General features: G+C 34.6%; 1 protein-coding gene across 1 annotated transcript in view; it reads left to right on the top strand.

Moving 5' to 3' along the window:
• Positions 1-15,012, top strand: part of LOC111049751 — a 32,311-nt gene extending 17,299 nt beyond the window's left edge. The window contains exons 2-3 of the mRNA XM_022335911.2: positions 3,935-4,116; positions 14,781-15,012. Of these exons, the coding sequence (XP_022191603.1) occupies positions 3,942-4,116; positions 14,781-14,851 (246 nt within the window). The 5' untranslated portion in view covers positions 3,935-3,941 and the 3' untranslated portion in view covers positions 14,852-15,012. The remainder of the gene's footprint in view (positions 1-3,934; positions 4,117-14,780) is intronic.
• The last annotated feature ends 3,132 nt before the right edge of the window (positions 15,013-18,144 follow it).

Raw genomic sequence — 18,144 nt, 5'->3', positions numbered from 1 at the left:
TTGTAGTTGAACTGTTATTGCACGTTTATAAAATATGTATAGGTATATATATTATATGGAGTGCTATGATTGATAGATATGGGATTGTTATTACATGAAAATGTACAGATAGATATTTTATTTTAAAATTTCAAATTTGTCGAATGTGATAGATCTATTCTTCTGTATATTAGGAACATATATACTTACTAAAGTACTCTTACTTGTGATATATATTTAAAGCATTATTTAAGACATACCAGTAATGTGATATCATAGAATGTAATGACTGTATTCGAATCAACTCGTTTGTATTAGCATATGTGCTTGAAACAAATAAATTTATTCTATTATTTTATTAAATCTTCAATACTTTACTCTCACATACATTGATTCATTGACTTGAATCAAATTTATAACTATACTAGGTAGTTCAAATATTAATTTGTGTATCATATGTTCATATAGTTTGCGATTTCCATCAATTGCAAATTAGGATTATTTCTCTATTCTTTCTGTTTTCAAAATGTGAACGATTAGTTTTGATTGCATAAAGGTAGTTCAAATATTAATTAGTGTATCATATGTTCATATAGTTTGCGATTACCATCAATTGCAAATTAGGATGATTTCTCTAGTATTCTTTCTGTTTGCAAAATGTGAACGATTAGTTTTGATTGCATAAAGGTAGTTCAAATATTAATTTGTGTATCATATGTTCATTATAGTTTGCGATTACCATCAATTGCAAATTAGGATGATTTCTCTATTCTTTCAGTTTGCAAAATGTGAACGATTATTTTCGATTGTATGAAGGTATTTTAAATATTAATTTGTGTATCATATGTTCATATAGTTGCGATTTTCATCCATTGCAAATAAGGATGTTTTTTCTATTCTTTCAGTTTGCAAAATGTGAACGATTATTTTCGATTGTATGAAGGTATTTTAAATATTAATTTGTGCATCTTATGCACGAATAGTTTGCAATTTTCATCCATTGCAATTAGGATGATTTTTCTATTCTTTCTGTTTGCAAAATGTGAACGATTAGTTTCGATTGTATAAAGGTAATCAAATATTAATTGTGTATCTTATATGTTCACATAGTTTGCGATTTTCCTCCATTGCAAATAAAGATGTTTTTTCTATTCTCCTTTCTGTTTGCAGAATGTGAACAATTAGTTGTGATTTTATAAAGGTATTTCAAATATTAATTAGTGTATCATATGTTCAATATAGTTATTGATGGAATAAAGGTACGTCTTGCAATGCATTTTTTATGTAATAAGTTGTTTTATGTTTATTTCCCAACATTATTATTTGTTATATGGTATTTCATCAGAAACAATTCAAAACATAGTTCAATACATGCTTATTTTTAAAATCAACCACTAACAATTATCCCAAGTTTCCCTAACAATATTCAAGGCACTGTTCCAGGGTACGAAATTAATCTACAAATAATTTTGAAACTGTCTGAGATTCCTTGGATGAGATAGTAGTGTGAGTAACAAATTGGCGGCTGAGTAAGAAACAGTGGATTTTTGGACAGTTTGAAAATATTACTAGAAACGTGTTTTCGTGTGTGTGTGATTGGCGAGGGGGGTGGGTGAAAACTTACAATCCCCTATAATTCCCTTTGGGTTGAGGTAGAAAATCTTTTATTGAAGGTAGAAAATAGTAGAAAATAGGTAGAAAATCTTGGCATAGTAGGTTTGTTTAAATTCGAATGTGGCCGGGCCAGAGACATGCTGTTACGAGGGGGGGGGGGTAATCTTTAAACACTCAATAACTTTGTCTAGTGATGAGCTATCGATTCCGTTCTTTGTGGAATATGATAGCAGAGCTTGTGTACTACATATTGGCTCATTTAGTTCTTCAGAAATTCAATCATGACAAGGCTAGAAACGTTTTTTCGTGTGTGGTGATAGGCGAGGGGTGTGGGTGAAAACTTACAATCCTCTATAATTCCCTTTGGGTTGAGGTAGAAAATCTTTTATTGAAGGTAGAAAATAGTAGAAAATAGGTAAAAAATCTTGGCATAGTTGGTTTGTTTAAATTCGAATGTGGCCGGGCCAGAGACATGCTGTTATGAGGGGGGGGGTAATCTTTAAACACTCAATAACTTTGTCTAGTGATGAGCTATCGATTCCGTTCTTCGTGGAATATGATAGCAGAGCTTGTGTACTACATATTGGCTCATTTAGTTTTTCAGAAATTCAATCATGACAAGGCTAGAAACGTTTTTTCGTGTGTGGTGATAGGCGAGGGGGGTGGGTGAAAACTTACAATCCTCTATAATTCCCTTTGGGTTGAGGTAGAAAATCTTTTATTAGAGGTAGAAAATCTTGGCATAGTTGGTTTGTTTAAATTCGAATGTGGCCGGGCCAGAGACATGCTTATACGGGGGGGGGGGTAATCTTTAAACACTCAATAACTTTGTCTAGTGATGAGCTATCGATTCCGTTCTTTGTGGAATATGATAGCAGAGCTTGTGTACTACATATTGGCTCATTAGTTTTTCAGAAATTCAATCATGGCAAGACTAGAAACGAGTTTTCGTGTGTGGTGATAGGCGAGGGGGGTGGGTGAAAACTTACAATCCCCTATAACTCCGTTTGGGTTGAGGTAGAAAATCGGTTATTGGAGGTAGAAAATAGTAGAAAATATTTAGTAAATATTGGCATAGTTTGTTTGGTGAAATTCAAATGTGGCCGGGCCAGCGACATGCACGTGACCTATACATATTTTAGCCAATATCTCCATTATGCGTGATTCGATTTTGGTTTGGTTTGAGGTAGAAAATAGTAGAAAATAGGTAGTAAATCTTGGCATAGTTTTTTTGGTTAAATTCGAATGTGGCCGGGCCAGCGACATGCACGTGACCTACACATATTTTCGCCAATATCTCCGTTATGGATGGTTAGATTTCAGTTTGGTTTGAGGTAGAAAATAGTAGAAAATAGGTAGTAAATTTTGGCATATTTGGTTTGGTCAAATTCAAAGATGGCCGGGCTGAGAGGTCATTGACCTTTCTATATTTTTGCTCATATCTCTGTTATCCTTGAGGTAGAAAATCTGTTATTGGAGGTAGAAAATAGTAGAAAATAAGTAGTAAATCTTGGCATAGTTTGTTTGGTGAAATTCAGAGATGGCCGGGCTAACATGTCCCTGGCCCGGCACTTTAGTTTATTCAATATCTCTGCTATCTTTGAGGTAGAAAATCGGTTATTGGAGGTAGAAAATAGTAGAAAATAGGTAGTAAATCTTGGCATAGTTTGTATGGTGAAATTCGAATGTGGCCGGGCCAGCGACATGCACGTTCTTATCTCTTAAGAGATTAAGATCACAAAAAAATTTCAAGAGATCAATCATCTCACCGATGATTTAATGCTCTTATGTAAGCTTTGAATGTGGAAGCTCCAATTTAAATCTTGATCAAAGAAAGTTAACACCCAGATATTTAAACTTAGTAGTTCTTTTTATCATTCCACATGTGCAATCTATTCTGTTACACTGCAAATCATGAAAAATTAGGGGTGATGGAAAATCAAAACTGTTTGTTACATACTTTGTTTTATTTATGCTTATCTTCATTCTATTATTATCACACCATTGTCTCAGTCTTGTCAGGTCTTCATTAATATTTGCCCGTATCTCTTCTATATTTATGTGGGAGTAGAAAAGTGCCACATCATCCGCAAAAGCGCTTACATGGCCTTAATTTAGTAATGAAATAAATAGAAACTAGCATGTATCTACTGTACTGTCTGAAAAAAATTATTATTTATTTTTATTACTGAAACTGATCAATTATCAATTGAATTATTAATTGCAAATTATTTTAAAATATTTTGCTTGGTATTCATTTCAAACTACAATGTAAACATAATTATCGCAGTTTAAAAATGTTGTTTTGTTTGATTAATATACATAATCTACTTTTTTACAGATTCAACATGTCTAGTGCTCCACACATGAAAGGTGGCCAGGAAATGGTCTATCCATACACCTACGTTGCTAAGCTCAGGGCATATCCATGGAAGTTCCTTTTTAACAACAGTTGGGTGTACAGGCATCACTTGCTTGGATTTATCATTTCTATGCCCCTCTTTTACAAAGTTGGAAAGATGGGTAAGCATAAAATTACTGTATAAAATTTAAAATATTTCTCGTCTAGCATTTGTTATCTTATATCAGCTTTTAAAGGATAGGTCATGTTTATACTTTTAATTGGCAATATTTTTATATTACAGTATTCGAAATGTTTTGATAATCTTGGATAATAAACACAATAATCAGCTGTTTTAGCAAATTGGAAATTTGGACAATGTGAATTTCATCCGACAACAATTCCTGTCATTGTCAACGTCGGCAGTTTACCCACAAACTGAAAACCACTTTTAAATGAATGCCACATTATATGATGAAATCCATGAAACAATGAAAAAATATGTATTTTATGATCAAACTATACTGTAAAAAACAATTTTTCCTCCACCTCCTGTCTAAAGTGCTTACTTTACTCCCTGGAACATAATACTAAAGTATCACTTTTTCGCTCTCGGGAGGAAAAAACAGGAAAACTCCCTAAATCGTAAAGTAACTCCATTTAAATAACATGGGAAGCATCTCTATTTCAAAAACTTACATTTTTGAAATAGGTTAGGAGGTCTAAGCTCAGATGACGAAGCATATAGAGTAGTCATTAAACCAACTAAATTCAATGGCACATATGAATAAAACCAGAGCAAATGCTCATGAGCAAGAGCATGGAGCATAAGGTTTTGCTCATGAGCAAAAGATAGAAGCAAAAGCATTTGCTCATTTTTATATGAATAAGGTTTACCTTATACTCTTACCTTATGCTCCTGAACTCTGGAGCAAATGCTCACGTATTTTAAAGATTTTCCATCAGCTGATTCGCTTTTGTAGCCTTACTTTGTTTTTATAGCTCACGGAAGCGCTAAATATGCAAGTAGGGGGCACCGCTTGTGTTCGCGTCGTCTGCTCTGTTTTCTACGATATTTATGAAAAGTTTTAGGCTAGTTGAGTTTGGAATTTTGAAATAATAGTGTGAAAAAATGTCATCTCTATAATAATCTTCAGCATATTCCTATAATATCAATAGCCTTCTTATAATCGTTTACACTCTCATCTTCTTAAATGCCTATTTCCTATTTTGTGATGGCTATCTTTATATCAGGTAGCTAGCTATCTTTTATATTTATTCTTTTGTAGGAATAATGGTGATATATATCATGGTTGAATCTAAAAAGAGTTTTATAGTTCTCAACTATTGGTTGTGATCATATCTGGTATAGTTTCCTCTTCCTCATACGAATTAGTTGAGCCATTGTACTATGAGCAAAAGGTGATAAGCTGCTTTAGACTAGACTCACCTTTTTTGAAGCATTTGCTTCAAAAGTTGAGCGAATGCTCTAGTTTATTCATACAATTTTGAGTATAAGCTTTTACTTTTGAGCAAATGCTCAAACTATTTTTTTGATGAGCATGAGCAAAAGTTTTTGATCACGTTTATTCATAGAAAATGAAGCAAATGCTCCATATTTTAGAAGTATAAGCAAATGCCCAACTTTATTCATATGGCCCAATACCTCAACCAGACATTTGATCAATATGTTGGAATCGATCAGTTGTCGATTGGAACTTGCCGTGAGCGGACGTTCGGTTAGTTGCTTTCTATCTTATCTTCCAATGCGATAGTCTTCACCTGTTCCTCGCCGTGCTTCTTTTGATTTCTGTTTGGTTTTGAACTATTTTTTAATTTTCAAGTTTCCATTAAATCAAGTAAAATGAGTGTATGTGCTGAATGTAAACTCTCAGTTAATCGCCAAGCTAAGGACAAGTTAGTGTGTTCCAGCTGTAAATCGTTGTTTCACGGACAATGTGTTAGTGGAAAAAATAAGTGAAGCCGAATTGGATATTTTAGTGGCCAATTCCTGGTCTTGTAAACATTGCGTGGCTAAGTTGAAAAACCAACGTAATGAAAATATAGACTTGACACCTGTGAAAGCGTCCTCATCCATCTCCGGCGCGCAGGTTCCGATTTCTATGGACCTTTTCAAGACAACTATAGCGGATTTAAAGTGTGATCTCAGTGAGGGACAGTCAAGGCTAGAAATATCCCTTCAGTCTTGTCTGGAGAAGCTTGGCTCCACTTCTGAAACTTAAGTCAGGCTTGAGGAAATAATCAAAACCCAACAGGCTACAATATCGAACTTGCAATCCGAAAATACTAAACTGAAAAAAAATGTTGATATGCTAAATGAAAGGGTGGATGCTCTTGAACAATATGGGCGAAGAAACACCCTTGAAATACACGGGATTCCTGCTGCGCATGAAGAAAATACCAGAGACCTGGTGCTGGCTGCCTGTAAAGCGGTCAGTGTCGAGCTGCGTCCGGAGGCGATTGACTGCTGTCACCGCCTTCCCAAGGGAGCAAACCAACGCTAGCCGGGTATCATAGCCAAGTTCGTCCGACGCGATGTCGCACACATGGTCCTCAACAACAAATGAGGAATATTTCTTCGCGCGACGTTGGTGTTCAGGGTGAGGAACACTCTGTTTTCATCAACTTGTCGCTGACTGCGATGCGGAGGAAGATATTATCTCAGGTAAAGAAGCTGCAAAAGGATCACGGATTCAAGTATGTGTGGGTAGATGAAGCGGGCAATATAAAAGTGAGACCAGTTGATAAGGGTAGGGTCAGAGTGATTAATTCTAATACGGAATTGAACGCTTTCATTGCTACTTTAGCGTAATTAAACTTTTAAAAACCTTCTATGTAGGAATATGACTGACTCTATTTTTTTTATTTTCTTTTATATTCAATTATATCATTCACCTCTAGTGGATATTGAAAATTGTTGGCCTACTATAACCAATGTTATTGATTATAAATTATTATGGCTAATAGCTATACTAATCTGGAAATCCCCTCATTTGTATTTTAAAGTGGTTTAATTTATTTTATTATTCCTTTTAATGTTGAATGAGAAGATCAATCAATTGATTAGTTGGTAGATTGACTGATTCACTTTGGTCTATTATCAAATTTTTGATCTGTTCATTCATTTTTTGTGGAAACAGTTGAATTTAATTGTTGAACGAATATTTTTAATTGGTTTCAATATTATTCATTCGTAAATTCATACATTCTACGATATATTATTATTCATTCTAGTGAATGTAAATTGTTATTTAAGAGGCTTGTTAGATCTGTTCTTTTTCCCGGCAGATTGTTCTAAATTTAGTTTCAATTCCAACACTGAATCTGTTGTATGATTAGATAATTTCGCTTACGGAATGAATGCAACTTATCAATAAAGTATTTCCTTTACTTTGATTGCAATTCCCAACTGATGATCTTTATCAAGTTTTTTTCATAACAGAATAGGATACCAGATAACAGAATATTATGAGAGGTTCGATTGCTCCTCTTACTATAGAGTTCAGCCATTATTGATAACAATAGATTGTTTATAGCCTATACAGCTCATTTGGCGTACTAAAATAATAAACGTAATTCATCTAAAACATTTCTTACAATTATTATTCTTAATAGAATATGGCAAAAACTTATTTTCAACTTTTTATTTTTAAGGGAGGCACGGCGTGGAGCCTCAAATTGTTTTGTTCTTTCCCTTAATAATTATCTTCTTTTTTTCTCTTTTTTCATAATAATAACTTTTCACTTTAATGATAACTGATGATATTGACATTTCAATATAGTTCCATACAATACTGAACTGATTAACGTTTTTTCATCTGAAATAAATAACATGAATATTTTACAGCAAAATATCAGAAGTTACACAAAAAATTCCGATGATTTCTTGATTAACATAGGGGCAATGAATAAAAAATTTGATATAGTTGTGCTGACGGAGACCTGGCACTGCGGTGATACTACCATAGCGCCGCTCGAGGGGTTTGATTTGATAGCGACTAATCAGAAAAGGAATAGAAATGATGGTACAATAGTTTTTGTAAATAAGTCGCTATCGGTTGAACCCCAGGAGGTTGCATTAGGTGATGTTTACGGACTGACGTTGGACTGGACGTATGACGGTAGACAATTCAAATTACTTGCTTTATACAGAATTCATGATAGTGACATTGCCACCTTTCTTGACAACTTAGAACAATACTGTAGTACACTTTTAAAAAACTCCACCAACATAATTGTGGGAGATTTGAATATAAATATATTGGATACAGACAATAGAGGTGAGCGTTATTTGAACATCCTAGCGGAAGGTGGATTTGTTAGCTGCATTGATAGCCTACTCGGGTTACTGTTGACAGTATGTCCTGCATTGACCACATCCCAATTACGACCAAGTACGGGCAGCAGTTATCCATAGCGACATTATCGACCACTACTGTACTGCTTTACAAATTGAACTAGACCCTAAACCTGAATTGCCTCACACTCACACTACTTACTTGGACAGATCTGCCTTCACATCACTTCTAAGAAGTCAAGACTGGCAGGCTGTTCTACATACTAATAACGTCAATGAAAGCGCATTAAACTTTGAGAGTATCCTACAATCAATACTGAACAGATCTCATAAACCATACAGGCATCGTAATAGATTAAATAAAAACAAACCTTGGATTTCAACTGGTCTAATTAAATGTATTAAGAGAAGAGATAAGCTCAGTAAATTGGTCAAAAAACAGCCCTACAATGTAGAATTGAAAAATCATTTTAAAGCATACAGAAACAGACTAACTAGTCTAATAAAATTTCAAAAACAGCAGTATTATAGGCAGAAAATAAATGAGTGTAAAGATAACCCACGGAAGTTTTGGGGAGTCTTGAACGAAATAGCTGGAAAAAGCATATCAAAAGATAAGTTCCCAATTGGAAAATTTACAAAGAAGAATTCATCAGAAGTTAATGAGGGCGTTGCAAGGGATGTGGCTGATGAGTTCAACCAATATTTCTCTACAGTCGGTCAAAATCTTGCTGAAAGTATTGCCCCTAGTGGACCATTATTAGTAGATGATCGGGATTATGCAGCAGATACAACATTTCTTCTTAGTAGAGTAAACGAAGATTCTTAGACATTCTTAGATATTCTTAGACATTCTTAGACATATCAACGATTTACGAAGTGGGTCCGCACCTGGGTGTGATAAAATTCCTGCTTCCCTAGTAAAAGTAATTCTCAATTATTTACAAAGCCCATCTTACATATAGTGAACTGCAGTATTGTCTCTGGAATTTTCCCTTCCAATTTTAAAACAGCTAAAGTTTTTCCGCTCTATAAGTCATCTGATGCAACCAACAAATCTAACTATAGACCAATTTCGCTCCTAAGTGTCTTCTCTAGAATTATCGAGAAAGATGTTAAAGAACAACTTAGTTCTTACTTAGACAACTCAATTCTAACAGATTTTCAGTATGGATTTAGGAAAGAAAGAAATATAAATGATGCCCTCTTCAATATAAATAAGGATATAAATAGTAAAATAACAATAAGCGTGGTCTATTAGCTTTCATTGATTTGGCTAAAGCCAAATTGATTTTGACTCCTTGGATAGGCATAAATTAATTCACAAATTAGAACAGGTTGGCATAAGAGGGAAAGCATTAGAATGGTTTTCCAGCTATTTGACTGAGCGGAAGCAGTTTGTTACAATTAACAATATTGAGAGTGCTACGCTACCAATAGACTATGGGGTGGTGCAGGGAAGTAATTTGGACCCAATTCTATTTCTAATTTATATCAATAATTTGTCAAGAATCAATATAACTGGTAAAATGTTTTTATTTGCTGGAATAAACAAAATGCAGCTATTTTGTTTGATGGTTCAGACTGGGAAGAAGTTACTGCATCGTCAACACGGGATCTTTGCCTGGTTGAAAAATGGTTTGATCAGAACTCACTCACAGTAAATGTTTCTAAAACAAAATTCTTCCCCATAGCTTTGAGGTCCAACTTGAGCATCAACATCGAAAGTATGAAGCTGCATGCTTGCGGGAATCTCAATGCAAATGACTGTCAATGTGAGAGTATTTCAAAAGTCAACTCACACAAATACTTGGGAATCGTTTTCAATAGCTCTATGAACTGGGCTGCTCATGTGGATTACATGAAAAATAAATTAAGGAAATTCATATTTGTCTTCAGGCAACTCCATGACATTCTATTTCCTGCTGAATTGAGGCTCTGTTATTTTGCATACTGCCAATCATTGCTTATGGGAGGTATAATAGCTTGGGGTGGGGGTTATAGATCTGTTTTGGAACCACTCAATGTAATCCAGAATTCCATCATCAAAGCACCTCTTGGTAAGGGTCGTAGATATCCAACACACGCGCTTTTCAATGTATTCAACTTGAGACAACTCTATGTAAAAACATTATTGATCTACTCTCTTAAGAATTCAGAAAACATCCTTGTGCATCACATTCATAATTATGATATCCGCAGCTCAAATACATCGAGAATATTGACAGACAGACTCGTAAGAACCTTTTCCGTCACAAATTCATCCTACATATCACAAATCCTTTACAGAAATATTCCTCCTTACTTGAAAAACATACAAAGCTACGGAGTACTCAAGAGAAAGGTTTCCGAGTGGTTGGTATATCTGGGAAGAGACATGTCAGAGGCGATCATAACATCTACTCCTTACTTGAAAAACATACAAAGCTACGGAGTACTCAAGAGAAAGGTTTCCGAGTGGTTGGTATATCTGGGAAGAGACATGTCAGAGGCGATCATAACATCTAATTATAGATGTTAACGCCTAAATATTATAAACAACTATTTAACTGACTAAATTGAACTATAGACTGACTGACTATTACTAATAATACCGTACTCACTGTAGTGCTGCTGCTCTGTCTACTATCGCGGTGCTGGGAATCTGAAGTCATAGCCGTTAGAATTGTACATTATAATGTTACCCTTGAACATTTTTTTCCATTGCATAATTAATTTGTATCATCTTTTTACTCTGTATAATTTTCTTTATCATATTTAGCTTCTTGTTAATTATTATGATCTTGTGTAGTAAGTTAGCCGAATTATATTGAATCATTCGCTCCTTATTAATTTTATATTTTGCTCGAAACAGCAACTCGTGTCTACGCACAGGTTTTACACCTATGTAGGCACATTTCCATGTGAAATTACAACTGAAATTATAATATAATTATAACTATTAGGCTAGTTTCACACTCTTTCGGTTCGTTTCGTTTTCTATTCGTTTTCAGCAAATTCCGTGTAACGGTAATTCGGTTTCAATTCGGTACCGAATAGAAACCGCATAGAACCGAACGCCCACTTGACTCTAATAAATTCCATCAGGTTTCAATTCGTTGCTAGCGAGAGGCTACTTTCACACATGTTCGGTTCGGTTCGTTTTCGGCAAATACCGTGAAACGAGGATTCGGTTTGAATTCGGTACCGAATAGCAACCGCATAGCACCGAACGCCCCCTCGACACGAATAGGTTTCATTATATTCGAACTCGTTGCTGAGGAAACAGGAAAAAACAAAGTCTTTTACACACGCTTGCCTTTTTTGTTTTTATTTTAACCTGATATCGTGATTATCTGTTTCAAAAATTGTCAAGTCAAAATCATATGGTCAATTCATTTCTGTTAGTTCACAGAAACATTTTTTCTCAATGAATAGTTTGCTAAAAAAATATGATAGATATAAATTAAAACTTAAAGAGAATTTTTATTTTTTTTTTATTTTTCCACGAATATTACATGATTCCATCAATGGAGAGAAGAGATGAAGTTTTTTATACCATGTGTCAAAACAAGGAACAAATTTTCAATTAAAAAAAAATAATCTCTCTGAACTTCCAAAATTAACATAATCGAAAAGAAACTATTCAAATAATTCACAATTTTTAATTAACTTTGAAATTTTTTGTTGAAGAAATAACATCTTACAATTTAACACCAACTGTTATATTTAAATATACCATCATGAACTGTGAAAATCCAAACACAGCTGTGTTTGAGAAGAAAATACCTAATTAGAACCGTATGAATCAAAACCTGACATGTATGAAAGCCTCATTCGTTTTCGGTAACGAGCCGAACCGAACCGAACCGAATGAAACCGAAAGCGTGTGAAGCTAGCCTTACATTGTAAATCATTAGGTATGATAGTATAATAAACACGTTTCGTATAATTTTTGATTTGTATATTGTTTAATTTTAAAAGCTCTGTATGTAACAATTATAATCTTAGAAAGATTGGAAATAAACTTATTTTTGACTTGACTTTGACTATATATGAAATTTATGTTTGTATGCTAAAATTATTACAAACTTCATAACACTATACTAAAAGAATGTATAATTTTTTTTTATTCCATGTTATTCAAATACATGAGTATTCCTCATTAACTAATCAAATTTGAAACGGGAACTTCATCATAGCTGTAGTTGTGGCGGCCATTGCTGTTACAACTTTTGCCGGCAGATAGTGTACAGCGCTGTCGACGGAGAACTGTGATTACAAGCCAGCTGTTTCTGTTTACTTTTTAGATTATGTTGTAACACATTGTTTTACGTTTATAAAAATTATTTTATATGCAGTTTTTATCAAAATGTAGGTGGAGGAAAAATTTTGTGTATATTACGAGTGAAAATAGTTATTTGTGCAACTAGTGCGCAAAGTGACAGTTTGCTGCATCGAAAGAAACGGAATGGCTTCTTGAGTGCAGCAAACGAACTTTGCGCACGTATTTCACATCAAATTTTTCCTACAGTTACCATTGAATATGAAAAGTGGGTAATTATGGGTAAAATTCCCTGAAATCCATCAAATGTTTTTCTGTGTAACTTTATTATTAATAAAAACCTCAATTTATTTAAAATTGAATTATAATGATTAGTAATTCAATTGAAAATTCATCTGACTGCTTGAAGGGGGTTTATGTTATGTAAGCATTGAAATGACTATAATCAAGGCACATAATAAATAGAACGTTGTTCTCCACTGCCATTATAACGTGGGCCTCACTATGAGTATTACCAACTTAATTTTGATTTTGCTGCACTGGTGCTCCATATAACCTACTATTTTGCGTTGTCATGCTGCAAATCTGGAGTACGCAAAGTACTCACTTTGCGCACTAGTGCGGAAAAGTGATTCTTTGCAGCCTGCAATCAGTGCAGAAATGGTCACTTTTCAGGGTATCTGTAGGAAAATGTTTTTTCTCCCTCAGGAGAATTGTTGCCCTCGGCTTCGCCTCAGGCTTCAAACTTTTCCCTCAGGGAGAGAAAACAGTACTTTTCACTCTAGATATACAAATAACTATTTCCTTCACCTACTTTCTAAAGTACTTACTTTACTCCCTGAAACATACTACTAGTGTCATTTTTCGCCCTCGGGACTAAAAAACAGAAAAACTCCCGAGGGAGTAAAAGTAACTTCATTTAAATAACAAGGGAAGCATCTCTATTTTAAAAACTTATATTGGAAATAGGTTGGAAGGTCGAAGCTCAGATGAGGAAACATAATAGAGTTGTCTGTTATTGAGTCAACTGAATTCAATACCTCAACCAGAAATTTGATCAACTCAAAAATATATGTTTGTATGGTATTACATATTTTGAAATATTTTATTCCATTCAAAATACCAACCAACAAATATTTTTCATCTGTTATTCAAATCTGAAACACCCGAACTGGAGTCGGCCATTGTTTCAAGCTGTATTGTTACAATACATATTGTCACATTTTAGTGTTGATTGTGAAATCTTCATTTTTATGAGCAGATTGGAATTTCAAATGTACCGCCATAAAAACTTCACAAAATGGCCGCTCCATAAGAATCACGAGTGTCTTGACCTGGCTTTTATAGACCTTGCCAGCCAGACGACCGGTTTCTAATTTTTATTTTGCAACCAATACAAATGAAATGGACATGGGTTTCATGCTGTATCATTGGAATTCATAAGAAAAACATGAATACATCACAATAAAATTAGTAATAATTTGTATTCTTCAGTTATAATGTACTATAAGACACAAATTCAGAGAGAAACAAATATTGTACGTATTTTTTGGGGGAATTGGGGAAACAAAAGGCTACCTGATTCAAATTGAGGAGGATCTAATATTCTAATCGATACTATAATTGGAGTATTGAAAAAAATCAGTATGATACTGTTAGGTTTTCAAGTATTATGTCTTCTTATCCATTATATAGTAATGGAAAGAATTGGCTTATACACATACGGAATAGGAAATAACATGAATGACTCATCATCATGTATGAACTACTGGACTAATTAGTATCTTGAAATTTGCATATAGATTCTTAATTTACCGAGGATGGTTATAGGCCTATTTTAGATTCTTCAAGGTTTCAGAAGGTCAAGTTAAAAAATTAGACCCTTGCGGTGCACGGGTTACCTGCTAGTTTGTAAATTGTCAAATATGTCACTTGGTTACTTGATGTTGAATTCATTTATATGTGATGCAACACTAATTTCAAACCTTCAAATAGCCTATTTGAATCAGTTCAAATAGCCTTCTATTGTGTGAGGACTATAAATGCATACTATTCGTTCACAAAAGAATACTACTGCTGCTTTTCTGTGTATCATATTAGAAGTTGTATAATCTACTTTTATGGATACGTTTATCTTTAATTCCGTTGATCATGAGATCTTCTATATCTCATAGTTCTATATCTTCTATAGTTCCTTGATAAATGATAATGTTTTTTTTATCAAATTACTTATTGCTAAACAATTTTTAATTATTTTGTTGCAGTTAACACTCCCGAAAACAAGAAGAAGTGGAAGGAAATTCGTGATAGAGAATGGTACGGTCATGGCCATTAGGTTGAGAACACAATAGTGCAAAACTAGTTATATATATTCAATATCCTTCTTAAATAGAATGCGGAATTCTGAAGTTGTATTCAACATTGTTATCCCTACCAAGAATTTGTGAAATTTCTGTGTTTAAATATAGTCAATGATGAATTATTGTTTACATTATATTAATTGTTTTTTTCATTTACAATTCCTTAAATTAGAAACTTTGTTGAAACTCAATTAGAAATTTTGTGTAAGATATACCTTACATATTGTTTTTAGTGAACAATATGATTGTTCACTAAGGGCCGGTTTCTGAGCTCGGGATTTAGCTAAGTCCTAGACTTTAAACAGCTGGAGTCAGAAGATTGGCTTTCCAAAACGGGGCGTAGTCACAGTCATTGTCGTAGTCACGTTTGAATTAAATTTCGAAAAACTAGAAAATTGAACTCAAAATAAAATAAAGAGAAAATAGTGTAAAGTTTCAGCTATTTTGATTATTTAGGAATGTCTAATTTCGTCAAGGAAAAACGTTTCCAATTATAGAAATAAGAAAATAAAAACTACGACTACTGTTATAAAAGCTGCGACTACGCAGTTTTGGAAAGCCAATTTTCGGACTCCAGCTGTTTAAAGTCCCTTAATTGTTGTAAATCAATTAATATTGATTTCTTTAAAAAATGATTATGAATTTGAGTTGCATATCTCGAAGCTTTTCATTGGAAGAAATATTTATTTTGATTGTAGATGAGGTTTTAATGTAAAATTAAATGAATACAACTATTTTGTAATACCTAGTATAGGCCTATGACCCAATGAAGAAAGCTAGTGTTCTTAATGTATAGAAGCCACAAGTATCCGATCAGTCTGATTGAGACGTGGAACAACATGACAATTTGACATGTAGGCTACTCTGTTCAGTCAAGTAGAAGTCAAAAGCATAGCCATAGATGACTAGGGATGATCCACATGCACCCCATGACACTCCCTCCAACTTCTAATGATAGGCCTATTGTATGTTGAAGCGAATATTTAACTTTCCAAAAACGTTTTTAGGAAAGTGTATGATTTGATTTGATCTCTCAGACTGGCCACTAACGGTAGAACATACATGCATATACACAGTCGACTTACAATGTGTCATCACAGCTGTCATTAGCGAGAGGCTTCTATCATGAAATGAACAACAAATAAACCACTGAAAAATAACAAATTATAATGATAGAAAAATAATAATTTAACCTCTAATAGAGCAGCAAATAAAAAATAAACAAAAATCGAATATACGAAAACCTCACCTCAAAAAATTTTGCTCGAAGCGTGATGACACAATAATGTAAGTCGACTGTGTATATGCATGCATGTTCTACCGTTAGTGGCCAGCCTAAGATATTCAGGAGACGAGTAAAAGAGAACATAGCTCTTCAAACTCATCTAGTTGAAGCCCCAAGCAAATTGACTTGGAAAATTGGTGTGACAGTCTACCGTTAGTGGCCAGCCTAAGATATTCAGGAGACGAGTAAAAGAGAACATAGCTCTTCAAACTCATCTAGTTGAAGCCCCAAGCAAATTGACTTGGAAAATTGGTGTGACAGTCTACCGTTAGTGGCCAGCCTAAGATATTCAGGAGACGAGTAAAAGAGAACATAACTCTTCAAACTCATCTAGTTGAAGCCCCAAGCAAATTGACTTGAAAATTGGTGTGACAGTTTTCATTTAAAAATTTGGTTGACTCTTCCAGCGTCGGTGTGAGCAACGCTTGCTTGATTCTGGTTCAGCCTGCCTGCTGTTATGATGGAACCAACATAGTAGACACATCATGTACCTCTGTTTTACGATCGATGTCAAGCAGATTCTGAAATTAGGAGGAATGGAGTGTTGCATTGAACGATAATATCACACTCAACCGAAACTAAACTGTAAATAAGTTGGAAACACCAATAACTAGTAGTTCTGTGAACAGGAGACCTTGCGCAGTTATAAAGCACAGCCTCCTCTTATACTGTTCATCAGAGTAACGCTGGTTAGACATTGGGCGGTTTCTGCCGCGGCGGTAATTTAGCCGTCACCGCCGTTTGAGCAGTAGTCTATAGACTTGAATGGAAGCTTACACACTGGGCGGCAGAAACGCCGAGCGGCCATAATGCCGTTGGCGGCAGCTGTGCAGCCGTCCACTGCCACTGCGGCTGGCGGTGTTTTTGCCGCTCTTGTCTACGCATTGGCGTACGTGACCAAATGGGCGTTTACACATTTGGCGGTTGTCTACCGTCGCCGCTGATCAGTCGTCTTTCCCAGTTGCTCCAAGTCAGAGATCTTTGAAAATCAGCCTTTTAATTTGTGTCTTGTAAAGTTTGTGAGTTGTTTATAACATTTATTTATTGTTTTGTGGTTGAAGAGTGTGAGAAAATGAGTGAGTTAATAGACAATAAAATTAATAGACAAAATACAATTAACTGAACACTCATGAAACAGAGAAGTCACAACACATTAAGCGATGAAGAACTACAATAATTATTTTGGCTACTGATCATACGTGGCGGTAATTTGTCCTCTCAATGTTTGGCGGTATTTTTGCCGCTGAATGTGTAAGCTCGAATTTTTTTGAGGCGGCGACGGCAGTTTCGCCGCCGCGGCAGAAACCGCCCAGTGTGTAACCAGCGTTAATCCTGTCTGTATGTCGTGTCGGCAAGATATTACTGTGAAAACGGTGAATGGCTGTTGGGATTAGTGTATAAAAAAGCTAACATCAATATTTTCAAAAGCTAATCTCCTTCAAGACATAAGGTACTGGCAACAGGTCAGCCCAAGTTGAAAGCAGAGAAAGGTTGAGAGAAAATACTGTTAACTTTCAGTTATTAATTGCATGCAATGAATAGTCCACACGACAGCTGATTTTTATGAATAATTCTATAGTCTGATTCTTTACTAACGTTCGAAGGGGACTCCTTTCTCTTTTGTATTATCCTTGAAATACAAAAAAAAAACTTTTATTAGGCTATATACGTCGACGCGAAATTCAAAAAAGGAATATACCTGACAAATTTCATGAAAATCTATTGCCGCGTTTCGCCGTAAATGCGGAACAAAAACATATAAACAGAAATGCGAAACCGTCGACTTGAATCTCACTTCGCTCGGTCAATTTATTATTCAGAATCTGCAGTAATGGAATAAAACATAAGCTATATCAGAATTTTATACAAGCATATTTTCACTTATAAGAACTAACATTGACTTCGAAGATTTTAATTTATATACCTTATTTATAGCCCATCTCATATCCGGGAAGCTCTGAAAAGGCGGATGAATTTGAAATC

Source organism: Nilaparvata lugens, chromosome 4 (assembly GCF_014356525.2).
Source record: "Nilaparvata lugens isolate BPH chromosome 4, ASM1435652v1, whole genome shotgun sequence".
NCBI lineage: Eukaryota > Metazoa > Arthropoda > Insecta > Hemiptera > Delphacidae > Nilaparvata > Nilaparvata lugens.
This window is presented reverse-complemented; position numbering and strand designations above follow the sequence as displayed.